The sequence below is a fragment of the Caretta caretta genome, chromosome 11 (assembly GCF_965140235.1).
Source record: "Caretta caretta isolate rCarCar2 chromosome 11, rCarCar1.hap1, whole genome shotgun sequence".
NCBI classification, from domain to species: Eukaryota; Metazoa; Chordata; order Testudines; family Cheloniidae; genus Caretta; species Caretta caretta.
Genome location: NC_134216.1, coordinates 18,559,607 through 18,577,601, shown reverse-complemented (window position 1 = coordinate 18,577,601; position 17,995 = coordinate 18,559,607). Strand labels below are relative to the sequence as shown.

General features: G+C 42.4%; 1 protein-coding gene across 1 annotated transcript in view; it reads left to right on the top strand.

Annotated features, from left to right (window-relative positions):
• Positions 1 to 17,995, top strand: part of ZRANB3 (zinc finger RANBP2-type containing 3) — a 124,531-nt gene that overhangs the window by 96,785 nt on the left and 9,751 nt on the right. Inside the window, exons 14-19 of the mRNA XM_075117783.1 lie at positions 194 to 418; positions 2,277 to 2,368; positions 10,445 to 10,546; positions 12,447 to 12,589; positions 15,768 to 15,914; positions 17,222 to 17,624. Of these exons, the coding sequence (XP_074973884.1) occupies positions 194 to 418; positions 2,277 to 2,368; positions 10,445 to 10,546; positions 12,447 to 12,589; positions 15,768 to 15,914; positions 17,222 to 17,624 (1,112 nt within the window). The remainder of the gene's footprint in view (positions 1 to 193; positions 419 to 2,276; positions 2,369 to 10,444; positions 10,547 to 12,446; positions 12,590 to 15,767; positions 15,915 to 17,221; positions 17,625 to 17,995) is intronic.

The following is a 17,995-nucleotide window of genomic DNA, read 5'->3' as shown; positions in this document are numbered from 1 at the left end:
AATTAATTTCATTTCATTTATGGCACAGCTGTTCTTTCAGAATTAACTACTGGATTCTTATAACCAAAATACATTTTAGGATACTTTGTTTCAAATATAAATTAATATTACTGCCTAATATTTATCTTATTTACTTAATTATTTTTATAGACGCAAAGTAAAATTGATCACTTTCCTATTTCTTTAACTATAGATAAACAGAATACAAATCAAATGAATGATCCTCCCTCTACTCTGAGTGAAGGAGAAAATGCATCACAGGACTCTAGAAAAATCAAAGGTATAGCAATATGCAATGCAGACAATGAGAGAAAGGATTTAGTACAAACAGCGACTGAATCATCTGATGAGATTGGGGGAGAAGTCGCTAATGCTGTTGAAAATGGATCTGAAGAATGTGAGCAAAAGCATCAAGAAGGTAAAGAAAAATAGAGTTCCTAGTAGAGCCAATTTACCATAGCAGTTCTGCAGAATTGCATTAAACATAAACACTGGGATGCAGATTCATTTGGAAACCACATATTTGAAACACAGAAAAGCCGCACATGCAGAATGACCACTGGGCTTCTGTGTTTCACCATAGGACAGCCAGTTGAATTGTCAGGTGGGCTGAACCCAACATTTTCATCCAACTATGGCAGAACCACAGATATACATAGTAATGTTCACAGTTTGCTTTTGGGTTGTGTGACAAATATGCCCTATGAGCAGCTGCCAGTTAGCAGGTTGTTGTTCCATATACAGTCATTTTATTGAATTTTGTGGCTGCAGATACTCGTCTGTGGTTATATTGTACTCAGCGTAGATACATTTTAATGTTTAATGAGAAACACATGGGGTAAAAATACAAAGGTCCTTTTAATTTCCCTCCTTTTTTCTTTAATTTTCTCCTGCCCATCATTCCAATAGGTTTCTTCTACTTTGTTGCTTCATTTGTGGGCGGCAGGCTGCAGTGAACTTTGCAGTGTGCATCCTTGTTGTCCGTTGGCCTGCTAGTACAGGTTTCTCTGGTCATATTGAGCTGTTATCCTAGGCAGCAATTAGTTACAGAATCTCTGTGATATGTAGAATGCCTGATATTCATGTTCATTCTTATGGATACAATTTTTGTCACTATAAAATTATGCATATCTTTATTCATTCTCATTCAGTTTCTTAAGCAACACCAGAATGTGTCTAACTTTTTTAAACTTAAGTAAAAGATGCTTCCAAGTCTTCATGTAACAACAATAACACCTTCTTGTAAGCACACTATCACAGGGTGTTTTACTCACCACTGGGTGGCATTGCTTTCTGGCGACTCTGGGGATTAACTGTGCCTGGTTCAGAGTCCCGTTTCTGGTCTTCCACCGTGCAGCTGTCCTGCTCACAGAGTCATACTATGGTTGCTTCCTGACTTGGCCCTCTGGTCAGGTCACCCTGTGATTTTCCGCTTCCAGGGGGAGTTTTTCCAAGTCTCTGTGCACAAGCAGCGTCAGACAATCCTCTCATCCACTGCCACAGTGAATCAGGTAGTCGTCTTGTTCACTGCCCCCAGCAATGCCATTCTGTAGTGGATGGCAAGAAAGCCCAGGCCTACCCTCTACTCTGGGTTCCAGTCCCAAGCCCTATAGCGAGCAGTTAAGGTATGGATTTTCACCAACCCTACTGCTGTCTTCTCTGAACTACTTGGAGTGTACAGACTTTCATCTTGGACTGGTTTGAATTAGGTAAGGATAGAGGTATGATGTGTTGCTGTGATACTTTAAATACAGACTTGTAATGAAATATTATTTATATAAGAATAGTATTCAGATGCTCCAGTCAGAATTGAGGCCCTCTTGGGATAGGTCTGATACAAACACATACAAAAATACTGTCCCTGCACCCAAGACCTTACAACCTAAGGATGAAAAATACAATATTAGAAGGATGTCACATGCTAGAACAGACAGAACTGGTACAAAACAGAGGTAGTAGCTTGTGTATATTATACCATTAGAAACATCATTAGAGAAAAGTTTATTAGAATGATATTGCTTAAGTTGTTAGAACCCTAAGTTTTAATTCTAAGTTCCAAACGAAATATCAAATACTTTTTTTTAGCTTCTCCCAAAGACACCATTTTAGAAGCGAAGCAAAGCCTAATATGCATTGAAAGAGCAATGTGAGGCTCTTATCTTATGACTTTTAGATCTAGTTAACCTTTTTCTGTGGCAGGTATGCTCATTTTCCATCTTTGTTCCAAGTAATGAAGATTAGATTTAAAAAAAAAAAACTTTTATTATTTTTTATAGGATGTGTTGATAATTCAGATACTTTTCCAGTGTATGATGTGCTGAACTTCTGTGCAAGTAGGAATACTGATAGAATTCACCTCTATACAAAGGTAAACATTACAATGCACTCAATCTCTACAGGTTTCACATACCAGTATGCTTATTGTAGGGCAACATTTTACTTTGTAATAATGAAAGGTTTACAACACATATGCATTTATATTTTAATTTTCTTATTTCATACCAAAGCTTTCTTTTTTATTAACTGAGATGTACAAAAATTAGGCAATTTATCTTCTAGTTCTTTTCTGCCAATTAATAATAGTTCTCTAGACAAGATAATTTTTCTCCTAGCTTACAAATGTTTTCTCAATGGATATATTTTAGAAGGCTGATAAATTGGGTTATCTATTGAGGTACAAATGTTAGTGGTTTATGAGGGTTCTTTGCTGTAAAATAGGAGTTTCAGAACACTTAGTTATTAGGGTGGTAGACTTTTTCCTTTCTTGGTTGTAAAAATCTTGCCTTTCCAATTATTGCTAAAATGAGCTGAAGAAAGAGATAATCATTGTCATCTTGTGAAAGTGCTCTTACAGGGCCTTATCCAAAATTAAAATCAAGGGGATTTGATATATGGTGATATATATAGGCTCTTGAAAATGGTGTTTAATCTAGAAGACAATAGTGTGCAACATAATAACAGATGTTTTCTGTTAAAGTACTATCAGATAACTTTTGATTCTTCTTCGAGTGCTTGCTCATGTCCATTCCATGTCAGATGTGTGCACGCCGTGTGCACCGTTGTCGGAGAGTTTTCTCCTACCGGTATCTGTAGGGCCGGCTCTAGTGCCCCTTGGAGGCCTGCACATATGCACCAATATAAGGGGCGCTGTCGGCTCTGCGCCCTCTCAGTCCCTTCTTAGTACCCATGACGGTTGCTGGAATGCTCTTGCTCTTCCTTCGACAAGACTTCTCCCGGTGTTTTTCTGAACTCTCGTTGTATGTAGTTGATAGTTTTTAGTTGTTTAAGTAGTTTTTTAGAGTTAGTTGTTAGTCCCCATAAGGGACTTTGTTCCTGGGACGGGACCGGGACCTGCACCTGTCCCCGAGGTTCAAGCCTTGTGCAACTTGCACAAAGCCTATGCCTGTGACTGATCCTTACTCCAGCTGTTTAAAGTGCTTGGGGGAAACTCATGTAAAAGACAAGTGTCGGATCTGCAGGAGTTTCAGACCCCACACGCAAAATGACAGGGACATCAAACTGAAAGCCCTGCTTATGGAAGCCAGGCTGAGATCAGCCTCCAAGCCAGGCAGATCGGACTCAGCACTGAGAACCTCCACCTCTGTGTGCAGTGCTCCTCCAGCATCGGGTCCCTTCTGGTACCGCTCAACCTCTCCAGTACAGGCAAAGCGGCACAGGAAGCATGCCAACAGAGGGCGCTCCCCTATGCCTCAAGAAGAGCAGAGAAGCCTGGGGGGGGAAGATGTGACCCATGTCACCATCCCCTCAAAGGTGTACGGCTGGGGAACTTACAGAACCCGTGGTACCCAGCCCGCTGAGGGATCCCCCGAGTATGCTGGGCATGAGCAGAGGCACGGAGCACATGAGGGCACTGTCCACATCCAAACGCTTTCAGGCTGCCAAAGACATAATGGCCCTTTCAATCCTGCCCAGGCCAAGGGATCGCCAGCCTGTGGCGGGGGAACCACCTAAGGCCGTTGTCTCAAGAGGGAAACCCAAGTTGGGACCCCCTCGGTGGTCCCCAGCCCATCACCAGTCTCTGTCTTTGGCCAGGTCTTGGGCATCGACATGCCCATCCCCAGCTTGCCAGCCCCAGTCTCCATCACCTAGACACTGGTCGCCTCAGCCTAGGCGCTGATCACCGAATCCCAGGTGTTGGTCACCAGATATCTGACATCGTTCTCTGGCACCGTGGCACCAGTCCCCAGAGGCCCGGTGTTGGTCTACTGAACCGCAGCGCCACTCACGTGAGTCCTGGCACCAGTTGCCAGAATGCTGGCACCAGTCATTGGAATATCTGCACCGATCTTCAAGTCCTCGCAGTCATTCCCCAGTACTGAGGCCTTGCTCTCCGGACCCCCATCAGAGTTGACTAGAGGGTGCAACAGCACTGCCTGGGTCATCCTATGAAGAATCTTCATTGGGCTCCAAAGAGGAATCAGCGCTGCCTCTGAAGAGGCACCACCATCCGGCTTACCAGACAGATGTTGGTGCCGTTCCATCCATGGGCCCATAGACCCTGGGTCAATGGCCAGTCCATTGGCAGTACTGGAAGCCGTGGGGGTTACCAGTGGTACTGGGTCACTTTTTGCACTCCCCTTCAGTAATGACCTCTGAAAGGAGCACTGTGGCCCCACCTCAGCCCATGCCAAAACTGGCTTTGGACTCGGACCACAGCACCGAGATCCCCATCGTACCCCCAATTGAAGGGGCCCCAGGACAGATCAAGGACCCAGCTCCTCCCCTCCGGTGGCTTCCTCCTCGTCTTTCCCTGATGAGGCACTCATGGGGCCTGCTAACCCTGTACCCCCCCCAGTGATCTCAAACACCACCAGGAGCTTCTTAAGAAAATCGCCTCCAATCTGGGCCTGGAGGTGGAGGAGCTCAAACAACCTGCAGACCCCATTTTTGATATTTTGACAGCTGCAGCTGCAAGGTGGCTCTTCCCATGCACCAGGAGGTGCTCAAGGTGGTAAAGGCACTCTGGCAGACCCCCACTTCTTTGCCCTCAACTTCCAAGAGGGCAGAGAAGAAGTATTACGTGCCTGCAAAGGGCTATGATTATATATACTCCCACCCCTCTCCTGGTTCCCTGTTGGTTGCTGCTGCCAATGAGTGGGATAGGCAGGGCCCAGGCCAGTGCTACCTCAAAAAACAAGGAGGCAAAACTATGTGATGGGTTCCCCCCAGGGTGCCACCTGGAACTGGAGTACCACTGAGCCCTCTGACACACCATCCTGGGCTCCCTCTCTCACTGTGCTCCTGTGACAAGCTGCAGACCTGCTCCCAGATCTTCACTCCCCACACAAGAAGACTCCTGGAAACATCTGAGGAACAAAGACTGAACGGGGAGGGTTTCCCGGTGGCACCCCAGGGGGAACCCATCACAAACGCTTGGACCTATTCAGTAGAAAAGTTTATTCTACTGCAAGCCTCCAGCTGCATATCGTAAACCAACAACTGCTTCTAGGGCGATACAACTTCGTCGTTTGGGTCTCCAAATGGTCACTGCCCCAAGAAGTGCAGCAGGAGTTCGGGACCATTGCGGAAGAGGGAAAGACCATGGCGAGGACCTCCCTCCAGTCCGCCCTGGATGCGGCGGACTTGACATCCAGGTCGATGGCGTCGGCAGTCGCCATGAGGAGGGGCTCATGGTTGCCATCATCAGGGCTGTCACCAGAGGTCCAGCAATTAGTGCGGGACTTTCCATTCGAAGGGTCCTCGCCATTCTCAGACCAAACGGACATGAAGCTGCATGGAGTTAAAGACTCCAGAGCCACATTAAGATCCCTGGGCCTTTATACATCGGCAGCTTCTTGCAGACGTTTTAGGCCTCAGCAGCCGCATTTCTCAGGTCCAGCCAGACACAAGATCAACTAGCGCAAAGGGAGAGGTTACAGGCACTGCCAGAACCTACCAGCCTCTTCTTCCTCCCAGCAGAGTACTAGCAATGCGCTGAGCAGGCCTAGGCAGGCCTTTTGAAGGCGCTCAGAGGGATGGACTACCAGTCTCCCTTCTAGATCTGGAAACCCCCTCACCCTTTATTTTTAGATCGCCTTTCCTCCTATCTCCCCACTTGGGCAGCAGTAACATCAGACCACTGGGTGCTCAGCACCATCATCCTGGGGTATATCCTCCAGTTTATTTCCATTCCTCCACCACACACCCCTTCCCTGTCCCTCTTCAGGGTCCTTCTCATGAGCAACTTCTCGTCCAGGAGGTGCAGGCCCTCTTCCGCATGGTGCTCTGGGACTGGGGTGCATGAGGGACTGGGGGCCATGGAGAGGGGGTGTGTGCACCCTGGGCTGCAGGGGGGAGGGACAAGGCGGGGGGGGGGCGCAGGCTAGCCTCCCCCAACGGTAAAGGCCCATTTGACAAGGGCACAGACATCTTCTGCAGACTTCCTGGCACAGGTCCTGATTCAGGACATTTGCAGAGGTGCAATGTGGTCCTCGGTCCACATGTTTGTGGCCCATTATGCCATCACCCAGCAAGCCAGGGATGATGCCAATTTTGGCAGAGCTGTGTTACAATCCACTCACCTGTAAACTCCTAGCCCACCTCTGAGGGCACTGCGTGTGAGTCACCTGACATGGAATGGACATGAGCAAGCACTTGAAGAAGAAGAAACAGTTACTAACCCTCCATAATTGTTGTTCTTCGAGATGTCTTGCTCATGTCCATTCCATGACCTGCCCTCCCTCCCATGGCCAGAGTTGACAGTAAGAAGGAACTGAGAGGGCGCAGGACCGGCAGCGGTCCTTATACTGGTGCATAAGCGCGAGCCTCCAGTGGGCAATAGAGCCGGTCCTACAGATACTGCTGGGAAAAAAGTCTCCGTCAATGGTGCATGCGGCGTGCGCACACCTGACGTGGAATCGACGTGAGCAACACATCTCGAAGAACAACAGTTACAGAAGGTTAGTAACAGTTTTATATGCTAGCATGTGCTCTTTGAGAATTGTTTTACCAAAAACCTCAACTATGATCAGGAACCACCACTACCACAGTCCAGCACCAAACTCTTCCAGGGTGAAAAATGAATGTCCCTAGTTGGACTTGAAATTGTATTTACTTACGTGACTAAGCCATCTTCCTTGGTGAAAATTAGAAGAAAAATATTTTCTATTCAATTTTTCAATCATTTTGGGAATATATATAATTAAATTTTTATGTATGGCTGTGGTTTGGTTTGTAAATGGTTTACAATAACTTACCAATCTCTCAGTTAAATAAAATAATAACAGCTCCTGTCCACCAGTAAGTATTGGATCAAAGTTGTAGTCAAGGGTATTCTTTAAAATGTTCAAAAGGATAATAAAAATGTTTGTATTGGCAGAACATTCCTAGATTCCAGAACTAGAAGGGACCATTGTGATCATCTAGTCTGACCTAGTATAACACAGGCTTCCCAAAATAATTCCTGCATAAAATCATATCTTTTAGAAAAACATCCAATATTGATTTAAAAATTGAAGTGTTGAAGAATCCACCATTGACCCTTGGTAAACATTCTAAATGTCAGTAAAAATTATGACAGTGCATCATTTCAACCTGCAAACATAATATTGTTTTCTCCCAAGTTTCAGAAAACTAAGCAACTGGTGCCATATATGCAGGGGTGAAATTAAGGCGGTACGGGCTGGTACAGCGTACCGGTAAAAAGTGGCCGCCAGTAAAACAGACTTTAAAGCGCTGCCACAGCAGCGCTTTAACATTGCTGCTCCTTTTGCGCCCCACATCGGCGGCCCTGCCAGGTCCCTAGCGGCAGGGCCACTGACGGGGGACGGGGGGCGCAAAAGGGGCAGCGATGTTAAAGCACTGCAGCGGCAAAGGACCTTGCCCCTTTTGCCCCCACACCTGGCCGGCAAATTTAAAAGGGTAGCAGCAGTGGCCGGAGCCCTGGGCCCTTTAAATCACTGCTGGAGCTCTGGGTGGCACAGGCCAGGCAGCGCAAATGGGCTGGCTGGGGGATGCTGACTTCCCCCCCCCCCCAGCCCTGCCCCTTCCGCCCGAGGCCCAGCCCCTTCCGGTGGGGTGGGGGGAAAAGTTGGCCACCCTTGTACCGGTAAGAGATAAATGTTACTTTCACCCCTGCATATATGTGATGTCAGATCACTTTCTGAACAAAACAAATTAAGAAAACTCCCACTGGTATCCAAAGAGGGTTGGGAGTCCAAAAAGCAATATATTGGTAAACTTATTTTCAGTTGTCATTTGGGGCATTGCTGTCACTGTTTCATTCCAACTCTCTGCTGGTTTTGGGAGGGAGACATCTTTAGTTTAATGGACCTTTTCATAAAAACCTATCAATCTTCAAACCAGCCTTGTGTTTCAGAAGCAACTGAAATGTGGAACACCTGGGTTCTGTTGCAAGTCTCATAAGGAGGGAAAGTTTTCTACTCTGTTAATTAAATAAACCACTTGTTTAAATGAACTGGGAAAACAAATTCCTTCATATGACCCACATGGCTCTGCAGCAGCGTTTGAACCAAAAACCTTTGCATCTCCACCACAGACCTCTATTGCTGGAGCTGTAGAAATGAGTGTTATCCACTGTGTGGAGCTGTCACTAAAAGCAACACATACTTGGCCCATGGGTCATTTATATTCAAGATCTGGGTTCCAGTGCCAATTCTGCCAGAAATGACCTTGTGCATGTGAAGCTCTCAGTTGCTTTATTTGTAAAATGCAGATAATAATATTTGCCTCACTCCTAGAGTGAATGGTATGAGGCCATACTCAGTTTGAAATACACAGAATATAAACAACAATCAGTAAAAGAGGTAAGATTAGAGCTCATAGCCTGCTAGTCTGCTGGTTCCCAGATTAGTGGGTCTTCTCCTAAGCCAAAAGTCTCTCTCTCGTGTACTGTGACATACTTTAGAGGTCTGCCTTCATTTTTCCCCAACAGAGCTCTTTTTCTGATCAGTCAGTCATGAACAAGGCTTTGGCCTTCATGGACTTTATATGGCAGCTCACTTGTTGACAATCATCTGAGAAAGAATTTGCTCAGAGCACAGAGGAGGCACTGAGCACACTTCACCACAGCATGTCCTGTCACGTGATTTAAAGTGGAATAGAGTCATTTTCTCCACTCAAGTAAAAATTCTGCAGTCGTCCCCTGTGCTATGCAGCACAGTTGAGTTAATGACAGGTTTCAGAGTAACATCCGTGTTAATCTGTATTTGCAAAAAGAAAAGGAGTACTTGTGGCACCTTAGAGACTAACCAATTTATTTGAGCATAAGCTTTCGTGAGCTACAGCTCACTTCAACGGATGCATACTGTGGAAACTGAAGAAGACATTATATACACAGAGACCATGAAACAATACCTCCTCCCACCCCATTCTCCTGCTGGTAATAGCTTATCTAAAGTGATCACTCTCCTTACAATGTGTATGATAATCAAGTTGGGCCATTTCCAGCACAAATCCAGGTTTTCTCACCCTCCGCCCCCCCCCTCCCCCCCCAATTCACTCTCCTGCTGGTAATAGCCCGGGATAGGGTGGTGTTTATGTGACCATTGTTTATTAGCACTGTAGTGTCCAGGAAGTGGATCTCTTGTGTGGACTGGACCAGGCTGAGGTTGAGGTGGGATTATCATGCACATTGTAGGGAGAGTGGTCACTTTGGATAAGCTATTACCAGCAGGAGAGTGAGTTTGTGTGTGTGTGGTTTGGGGGGGTGGGGGTGAGAAAACCTGGATTTGTGCTGGAAATGGCCCACCTTGATTTTCATACACATTGTAAGGAGAGTGGTCACTTTGGATAAGCTATTACCAGCAGGAGAGTGAGTTTATGTGGGGGAGGGGGGAGCGGAGGGTGAGAAAACCTGGATTTTTGCTGGAAGTGGCCCAACTTGATTATCATACACATTGTAAGGAGAGTGATCACTATAGATAAGCTATTACCAGCAGGAGAGTGGGGTGGGAGGAGGTATTGTTTCATGGTCTCTGTGTATATAATGTCTTCTTCAGTTTCCACATTATGCATCCGATGAAGTGAGCTGTAGCTCACGAAAGCTTATGCTCAAATAAATTGGTTAGTCTCTAAGGTGCCACAAGTACTCCTTTTCTAGTTGAGTTAATAGCTCTCTGTTGTTTAATTTAGTGAAGTTGCTGCTTCAGATCTATTCAAAGATGATATATATAGGTGAAATTGATGCTTACAGGTAAAATTGCAATCCTCTTTAGTTGCAGTGTAATGCAGTACTATGAATCAGATTTCCTGAATTGGTAGTCTTACTATGGTTTTACATCCACCGTGCAAATACCTTTTGAATTTCTTCTAATATTAGGAAACAAGATTGTTTGGGTAGCCACTGAAAAAAATCGGTACTTTTTCTATATTGTATTACATTACAACTGTAAACAAAATTAAAAGACTTGGATTCCTTCGGGATTTAGTGGGTTTAACTAAATTGTCTGTATTGCATCTCCAGGATGGAAAATCACTGAACTGTAATTTTATTCCATTGGATATAAAATTGGATAATTGGGAGGATTTACCAGAGAGTTTTCAGCAAAAACAAAATCGTTCATTGGTAAGAACAATCTTTAAAATGTTACTATGAAAATAACATAATGTTTAATTTGGACCTCTTTAATTTTTATAAATGGAGACCATTTTGTTACCCTGCTTCAAGTTTCAGTTGTTGATTACATTTCCTCAATGCAGCCAGATTTTATAAATGTGGATATGAATAATAAATGTGCATTCTGTTACTTTGGCAAATTATCACGCCTCCTGTTACCATTTCTGTAGATAGAATCATCATCACATCAATTAGTTTCTCATTTACAGGATTAGTAAGTGATGTTCATAAGTTATCAAAATTACATATCATAAAGGTTATGTTTTAAGAGTGGCATACTGTGAGTCGAGAAAATATGCTTGACTGCGTCACACTTGTGATGTGTGTAGGCCGCAGAGTTCTCAGTGTGCTCTATGGTCACCCTCCTCTCTCAGCAAGAGTGTTCAAATCAATGTGGAGCATGACATGCTGAGACTTGTAGTCTCCATGAATTCTATCTCTATAATGAAGATTATATCCAAAACATGACATTAGAACTTTTAGGTTCAAAGTCAAGTCCTCAGAATTTAGAAAATGCCATTATTAAGTTTGCTCTGCAACATTGGAACCTTAATTTTTTTAAGCTAGGTTTTTTAATACAATTTCCTATCTTCTTAAAAAGGCAAATTAAAAATAACAAATTTTATCATGTTTAATCCTATTGATTCCCTCCTGGTTTATCACAATGCTGGGACCTTTAAATCTACAGCACAGACCTCAACCAATTGAGCTAACTGTGTAACTGGTAGCAGTAGAAGGCTCTATTATCCATGTGGATCAGTTATTGGGAAGGAAGAGAGAGACATTTTGTCAGTGCTTTTCAGAGCTATTCACTAGACAGTAGAGGAGTGTTGAAACTCAAGAATCCTGGATTCAGTTTCAGGTTCTGGAGGGGAATGTGTTTCTAGTGCTAGACCCTTCTTCTCCTGTCCTCTTCTGCTCCTTCATCATCTGAGTATGAACTGAGGGAGATACATTCTGTAAAATTAAAATGTAAAATTAGGAGGAAAGGGAAATCATTATGATAGCTTACTTTTTCGGTTCTGAAGGACTGTTTCTGCATAAGGCTTAAGTCACACCTGGAATAATCTAGTCCCCAAAGTGGATGTTTTTTCGCATAGCATAACCAGCTCATGGTTTAGTACAAAATGCTCTTTCAACTTGTTTATAGTTATGCCATTCACCTCTAGTACTGAAACTAGGCAATCTGCATCACAGATCTAGCACTGTTGGGGTTTTTTTAAGTGAGACATGAGTTGTATCTGTGAACCTGATTACAGACTTTATTCAGCTCACTTTACTGAGCCACAATTCCTATTGAGAGCTATGGAAGTTTTGCTTGAATAAGAAAGGCTGAACAGAGTCGTCCATGTTCAAACATTTGTCTATATTTTTATGCTACCCTAGGAAGAGTTTGCCAGTATAGCTATACCAGGAAACCCTTGTAGTGGAGATGCAGTTATATTGGCAAAAGCAGTTAAAACCTGTTCCCTAAACAAAATAACCTATATCAGCAAAAGAATTTTGTGCCAGCACATCTGTGTCTATATGTGGGCTTTGCCAGCATAGCTACATTGATTAAGTGTGTGATTTTTTTTTTCCTCTCTTTCCCCCAACCTCCCTCCTAACTGACATAGCTATATAGGCAAATATTTTAAGTTTAGATCAGGCCCAAATCTTAAAGTTTCAGCAGAACCTTTGAAGCTCACATGAGAAATGATTACATCCCAGAAAAGAACATCTTAAAGCAAGCAAACTTTTTTCCAGTTGACAAAATAATTTTAAATATAATAATCTAAAACATTTCAGTTTAATTCAAGATTTTTGTTTAATACTTGTGCTGTTGACCACTTGACCTTCTCTCTGCCAGATTCTGAGGTTTGTGAGAGAATGGAGTAGTCTAACAGCCATGAAGCAAAAAATTATCAGAAAAAGCGGCCACACTTTTTGTAGCCCTATTCTTGCTGCAGAAGAGATTTCTAAACAGCAGGCCAGGCTGAGCAGCACCAAAAGGTATGTGTTTTTACTTTTCATTCCTTCCTCTTTTGTATGCAGGAAGTCCAAGGCTTTTTTATGTAACGTTCAGTGGAATCATGTTGAGATAATAAACTGAACATTTAGTGATAACTTGTCTTATAGGAATAAATTAGGCATTTTGTGTGCATTTGTGCAAATCTGTTAGAACAGAACATATTGCCTGATTCTCTATCACTATGAGTCCAGTTCAGCACATATTCTGTCTCTGAAGGTTTCTGCAGCTTTAAACATCCAGAAACTGCTAGAGATTCCTGAGAAAAATCTTTCATTCATATTATTAAAATACCATCTATTGGCTTCCACATCTCATTTGTATTATTATTATTATTATTTATTTAAGCACCAGCTGTGTGCTTAGAGCTTTAAAAGGCACATCAGAAGGCATAGCTATTCTACTGAAGAGATTACAGTCTGTTTAGATGATATAAAATATGCTGGGAGACAAGTTTCTATCCTCAAGTATTTATTTATTTACTTATGTTAGTGTTTTGGCAATGTGTGAATAATAGTATTTTTTATTTTTTATTTTTATTTTTTTTAGTTGATTGATTGGTTTTTATTTTGTTGTTGACATAAGCCAGGGTTTTGTAGAAAGAGTTGGTTTTATGCCTTTCTTGCTTTCAGTCTTGTTCCTTGTAGACATAGCATTTCTTCTTGAAGGGCCATATGAAAAGGTAACTAACAGTAACCAAATCAGCTGAAAACTCTTCATATGTTACCTAACTTTTCTTTTTCTATTTGGCAGTAGGTCAAATCAAAGAATCCACTGTAAAACTGTAGTCTTGGCTCTTTAAAATTTTTCATGTCCTGCTAGAAGGGAATGTCTCTCTGCCCAAAGGAACTATTCCCCTCCTCCATTTTTTTCATCTCCTTCTGTCCTCATTTAACATTTCAACAAAATAATATTTGTGCCTTCATCTCTCATCTTCCCTCTTGTAAATCCCTCCTTTATTGTCTCTTGGTCCCAGTAGTCCCGATTTCAGTAAGTCCAAAATACATCATCTTGTTTCTCCAGGCTAGAAGCAGGAATAAATTATTACTTATATTTATTTCACAATGCAGAATCTCCTTCTACACTTTCTCAGCCTCACCTCTTCCTTAGTTGATTTCCTATCCTCCTCGAATGCTAGGTTTTTTCAGTATTTATTATTGCTTTCTTTCCTTTTGTGTCAGGTGCCCAGTCAGTGGTAGAATCGAAATTTACCTCTCCTTTGCCTCCTTTCTTGGGCTTCATATACACTTTAACCAGAGGTATCATTTGCAGCTCACATAAACGTGCCAGCACTAGCTTTTTCATCTCACTAAAAATAGCGGTGAGGATGCAGTAGCACAGATTGTACAAGTCCACCCGACCTGTCATGGTATCTACTCACATTGCTAGCCCGTGGTGAAGCGCGTGTTGCCACATCCACATTTCTGTTTTTAGCAAGCTATCTAGATTAAAGCTAGAGCCAGTATGTCCACATGAACTGCATATTACACCTCTGATTGCAGTGTGGACATAGCCTCAGTCTCCGATAACATTACTGTCCTCCCTGACATGGGGCTCATAACCTAAGTGTTGTAATTAAACTTTTCTCATACATACATCCGGGCTCTCTCAGCAACATTGTTCTACAACATATATCTAAAACTTGTTGTCTTCTCTTGATCTACTGCTAAATCCTCCCCCCTCCACCAGCAGGATTGGCTGTATTGTGATGGTCAGTAGGAATTCCTGTAAGTATTTAGAGCAGTTTGTAATTTCAGGCTTGCAAAACAAGTATAAATCAGCAAATAGTAGTAATAAGTAGAGTGTTGTATTTTTTAACCTGGCACAGGATTGTTTCATTATATAACATGTAAAAGAGGACTCTAAAAGGAATTCTTCACTGTTTTAGAATAACCAGGATGGCATTTATTGATGTATAGAGATGGTGAGTGGGGATTAATGTGATTGGGTATTAGCATAAACAGGGCCAGATTAAAGCACAAACAAACTAGGCACATGTCTAAAGCCCAGCCTGAGCAGCACTGCAACCCTATGCATCAGGTTGCAAAGCCACTCATTCAGATTTGGCCCGGCTGACCTCTGCGCCTCCCCGCTTCTGAGAGAGGGGCAGCCAAGCCAAACCTGAGTGGGCAGTGGGGTGGCTAGTGCTGCTCCTGCATCAGGATTCCCCCAACCTCCATGTGCCTGCCTGACCTCACCCTGCTTTCAGCAGCCCATGTCCACTCCACTTTGCCTGCAAGACTCATTCAGCAACAGTCTCGAAACCTGCTAAAAGTACAGGGAGCCAGCCAGGAGAGGGGTGGCAGGGAGCTGTGCAGGGGCAGACATGAGATGGCTAATAGGGCAGTGTCCATGCAGCAGAAGCCAGTCACTGACTGACCTGAATAGAAGATGGTTAATTAAGCAACATCCATGCTGCGAGAGGTGGACTTGCTTGGGTGAACAGATTACTAGTGCAGCTGTGCTGGCCAGGACAGGGTTAATTTAAATGCATCCCTACCACAGAAGCATCTCCTGGCTGGCCATTAGAGGGGCCCAGAAGTGTATGCTTGCCTAATGCCTTGCCCCGACCATTAGTTAGTTAAGTTGATCAATAATTATATCTTAAGAGTGACCAAAACATGGGGGGCTATTGAATTTTAACAGAGCTTAATTTCGAAGAATAGGGATGATCTTAGAATAAAAAATACAAAGGAAATTGAGCAAATTCGAAGATAAACTAATTTTGCCAGAACTCTTTCATGGCTTCAGCACTTCTCATATTCTCTACCAAATAGTACCTTTTCCAGAACAAATAAAAACAAAAAACCCTGGAATATCAGTGATGTTTCACTCAAGTGAAACAAGCTTTCCATTGTTTTTGTATCACTTTTTATAATTACTTGTCATGGAAAATAACTCATTATCTGTTGGCAGCACAACAGAGAGGTGGCTGTTTTTTTTTTTTAAAGAAATCTTACCTAATGTGGAAAAACTGAATGAGTAAAATACATTTTCCAAACGCTACTCATGCCAGGTTTACGAAGTAAAAAAATATTTGGATGGGATTTTCTACATCAGTATTGCTGCAAGTGACATGAATGTTCTTTAGAGAAGTATTCAGTTGTCTGCAGTACAGTTCAGGAGAAAAAAGAATACTGAAACATCTTGTAATAATTCCAGATATGTGACAAAAGAGGATGTTGCTGTAGCCTCACTCAGCAAAGCTAACAGCAGTGGGGGCAGCGTATGCTTGGTCACAAAGAAAGCTGCATTTTACTTGAAAAACGAAGGTACTTCTGCTGGAAAAACAGATGGCCATTCCACAAAGTAAGTTTGTTAATGTCAATAAAAAAGACAAAATAGCCAGAATGCAGTAATTAAACTAGTTTTTCCCAAAATTATTTTTACTTTATGTAATGAAATTATAGGGTACAAGGGCTTATGTTAATATGATGCATTGCTTAAGATCAAAGGCATTTACCTTGTGCTGATGAACTAAATCTTATTTCCTATAATGATTTATGTTATGTATGTTAGCGAGCACATTTGTCAGTGGACAACTGTGTTTCCTAGTAGGAAAGAAGAAAAAAATTGTTTGATCACGGAAATGGAGAGCTTACACACAAACAAGCCTGTGAGGTTCACAGCAAACGGAGACACAAAGAGTATGTCTGCACTTTGAGCTGGGGGTGTGATTCCCATCTCAAGGAGACATACTAGTATTAGTTCTGATTGAGCTAGCACGCTAAAAATAGTGGTAGCTGAGGCAGCAAGAGTAGCAGGAAGGGCTTGCAGCCCTGATGATGTGCCTAGCACCTCAGGTGGGTATGTACTCAGGGCAGCTAGCCCTTCCTGCTGCCCGTGCTGTCTCAGCTACCACTATTTTTAGCATGCTAGCTCAGTCAGATCTAAGACAGGTATGTATGTCTCCTTGAGCTTGGAGTCGGATCCCAGCTGGAAGTATAGACACACACAAACTCCTAATTTATTTAAAATGTAATAGATGTGGGGGAGAGAGTGTCTAAAACTAACTGGAAAGGACCTCTATGCCTGCTTTTTCTCTGTCAGCCACTTCTCTACTTCAGGAGAAAATAGAGGATATAGAACCTTGATTAAGTCAAGATATTTACAAGATAGCCATGAAAGATATCTAAACAAACAGGAAGTTCTCACAATTTTTCCTCAAAAGAATTTTTACAACATCCCTTTTACAACTTACTTTCTATTATAGACTTGAAGGGTAAAATTTTATAGCCTTCTTTTTTCTGTATATACATGTTAAGAATGCACCTTTTTTATGCATGTGTAAACTCGCATTTCCACTGGAAGACTGGGAAACTCCAGCTAATAATTAAATATATATGAGTATAATAATTTAATGCGCAAATGGGTGTTTACCAAGTTTGCATATGCAAAAAAAAGTGAGGCCTTTTAGAAATCTGGTCATAAAAAATTTAATTCAAGTGGGATGTTTGCATTGTGCAGTGACCAACCAAAGCAGCATGAGTTTTCATTGGAGTTGTACTTTTCATGATAAAAGAAACTTAATCGTTGATATTGAGTATATAAGTATTGTATACTGACCCTGATGAAGTCCAATCTTATTAAATAATTGCTTCTTGTCCTTATCACAGGTTACTTTTAAAAGACGGGAAAGATTCCCCTGTTCTTAATGCAGATTCAGTTCAGGCTGAAGTTGTTGAAGATCCTGCCATATACAAAGGATATTTACAGGCTGTAGATGATAAAGGAAATCCACTTTGTCTTAGCTGCCAACAACCAACAGTTCATCTCGACCAACATTGCAAATCTATTGCTTGGGAAACACGATTTTGTTCTCTTAAATGCCAGGAAGACTTCTTAATTCGCTCTAGTCAGAGTTACCTGAGGAGTAAAGTATTTGAAGTCGAACATGGTGTTTGTCAGCTTTGCAATCTCAATGCCCAGGAACTCTACCTTAGCATCAAAAATGCACCTAGGAATCAACGTAAGAATCTTCTGGAGAGTTCTTGGATGTCTCAGCTTCCATTAGGACAGGTAATGGCAATGGTATTTAAGCAGTAACGTAAATCAATGTATTTCTGTGGCAGGTGGTGGTTATGCTCCTTAAGTCATTTTAAAAGGTAAGTGGCTGAAAACAAATGTTTATCAATCAACAGAGTAGAAAATTGTACAACAAATGAACTACTTGGGGTGGACACTTCTACCCCATCATCCCTCACAGCAACAAAAAAGAGGTAATAGTTTAAAAAAAAAAAAAAAAAGGTCCTAAAAACAAAAAACCCTACCCCAAGCAGAATTTTTATCCCAAAAAGGGAGAAGTACCAGATGATTCCATGAAGTCCACTAGGGACTTGACTATTGCTATAGATTTTACATGAAAGGTGCTGTAGTACAGTAATGAGTGA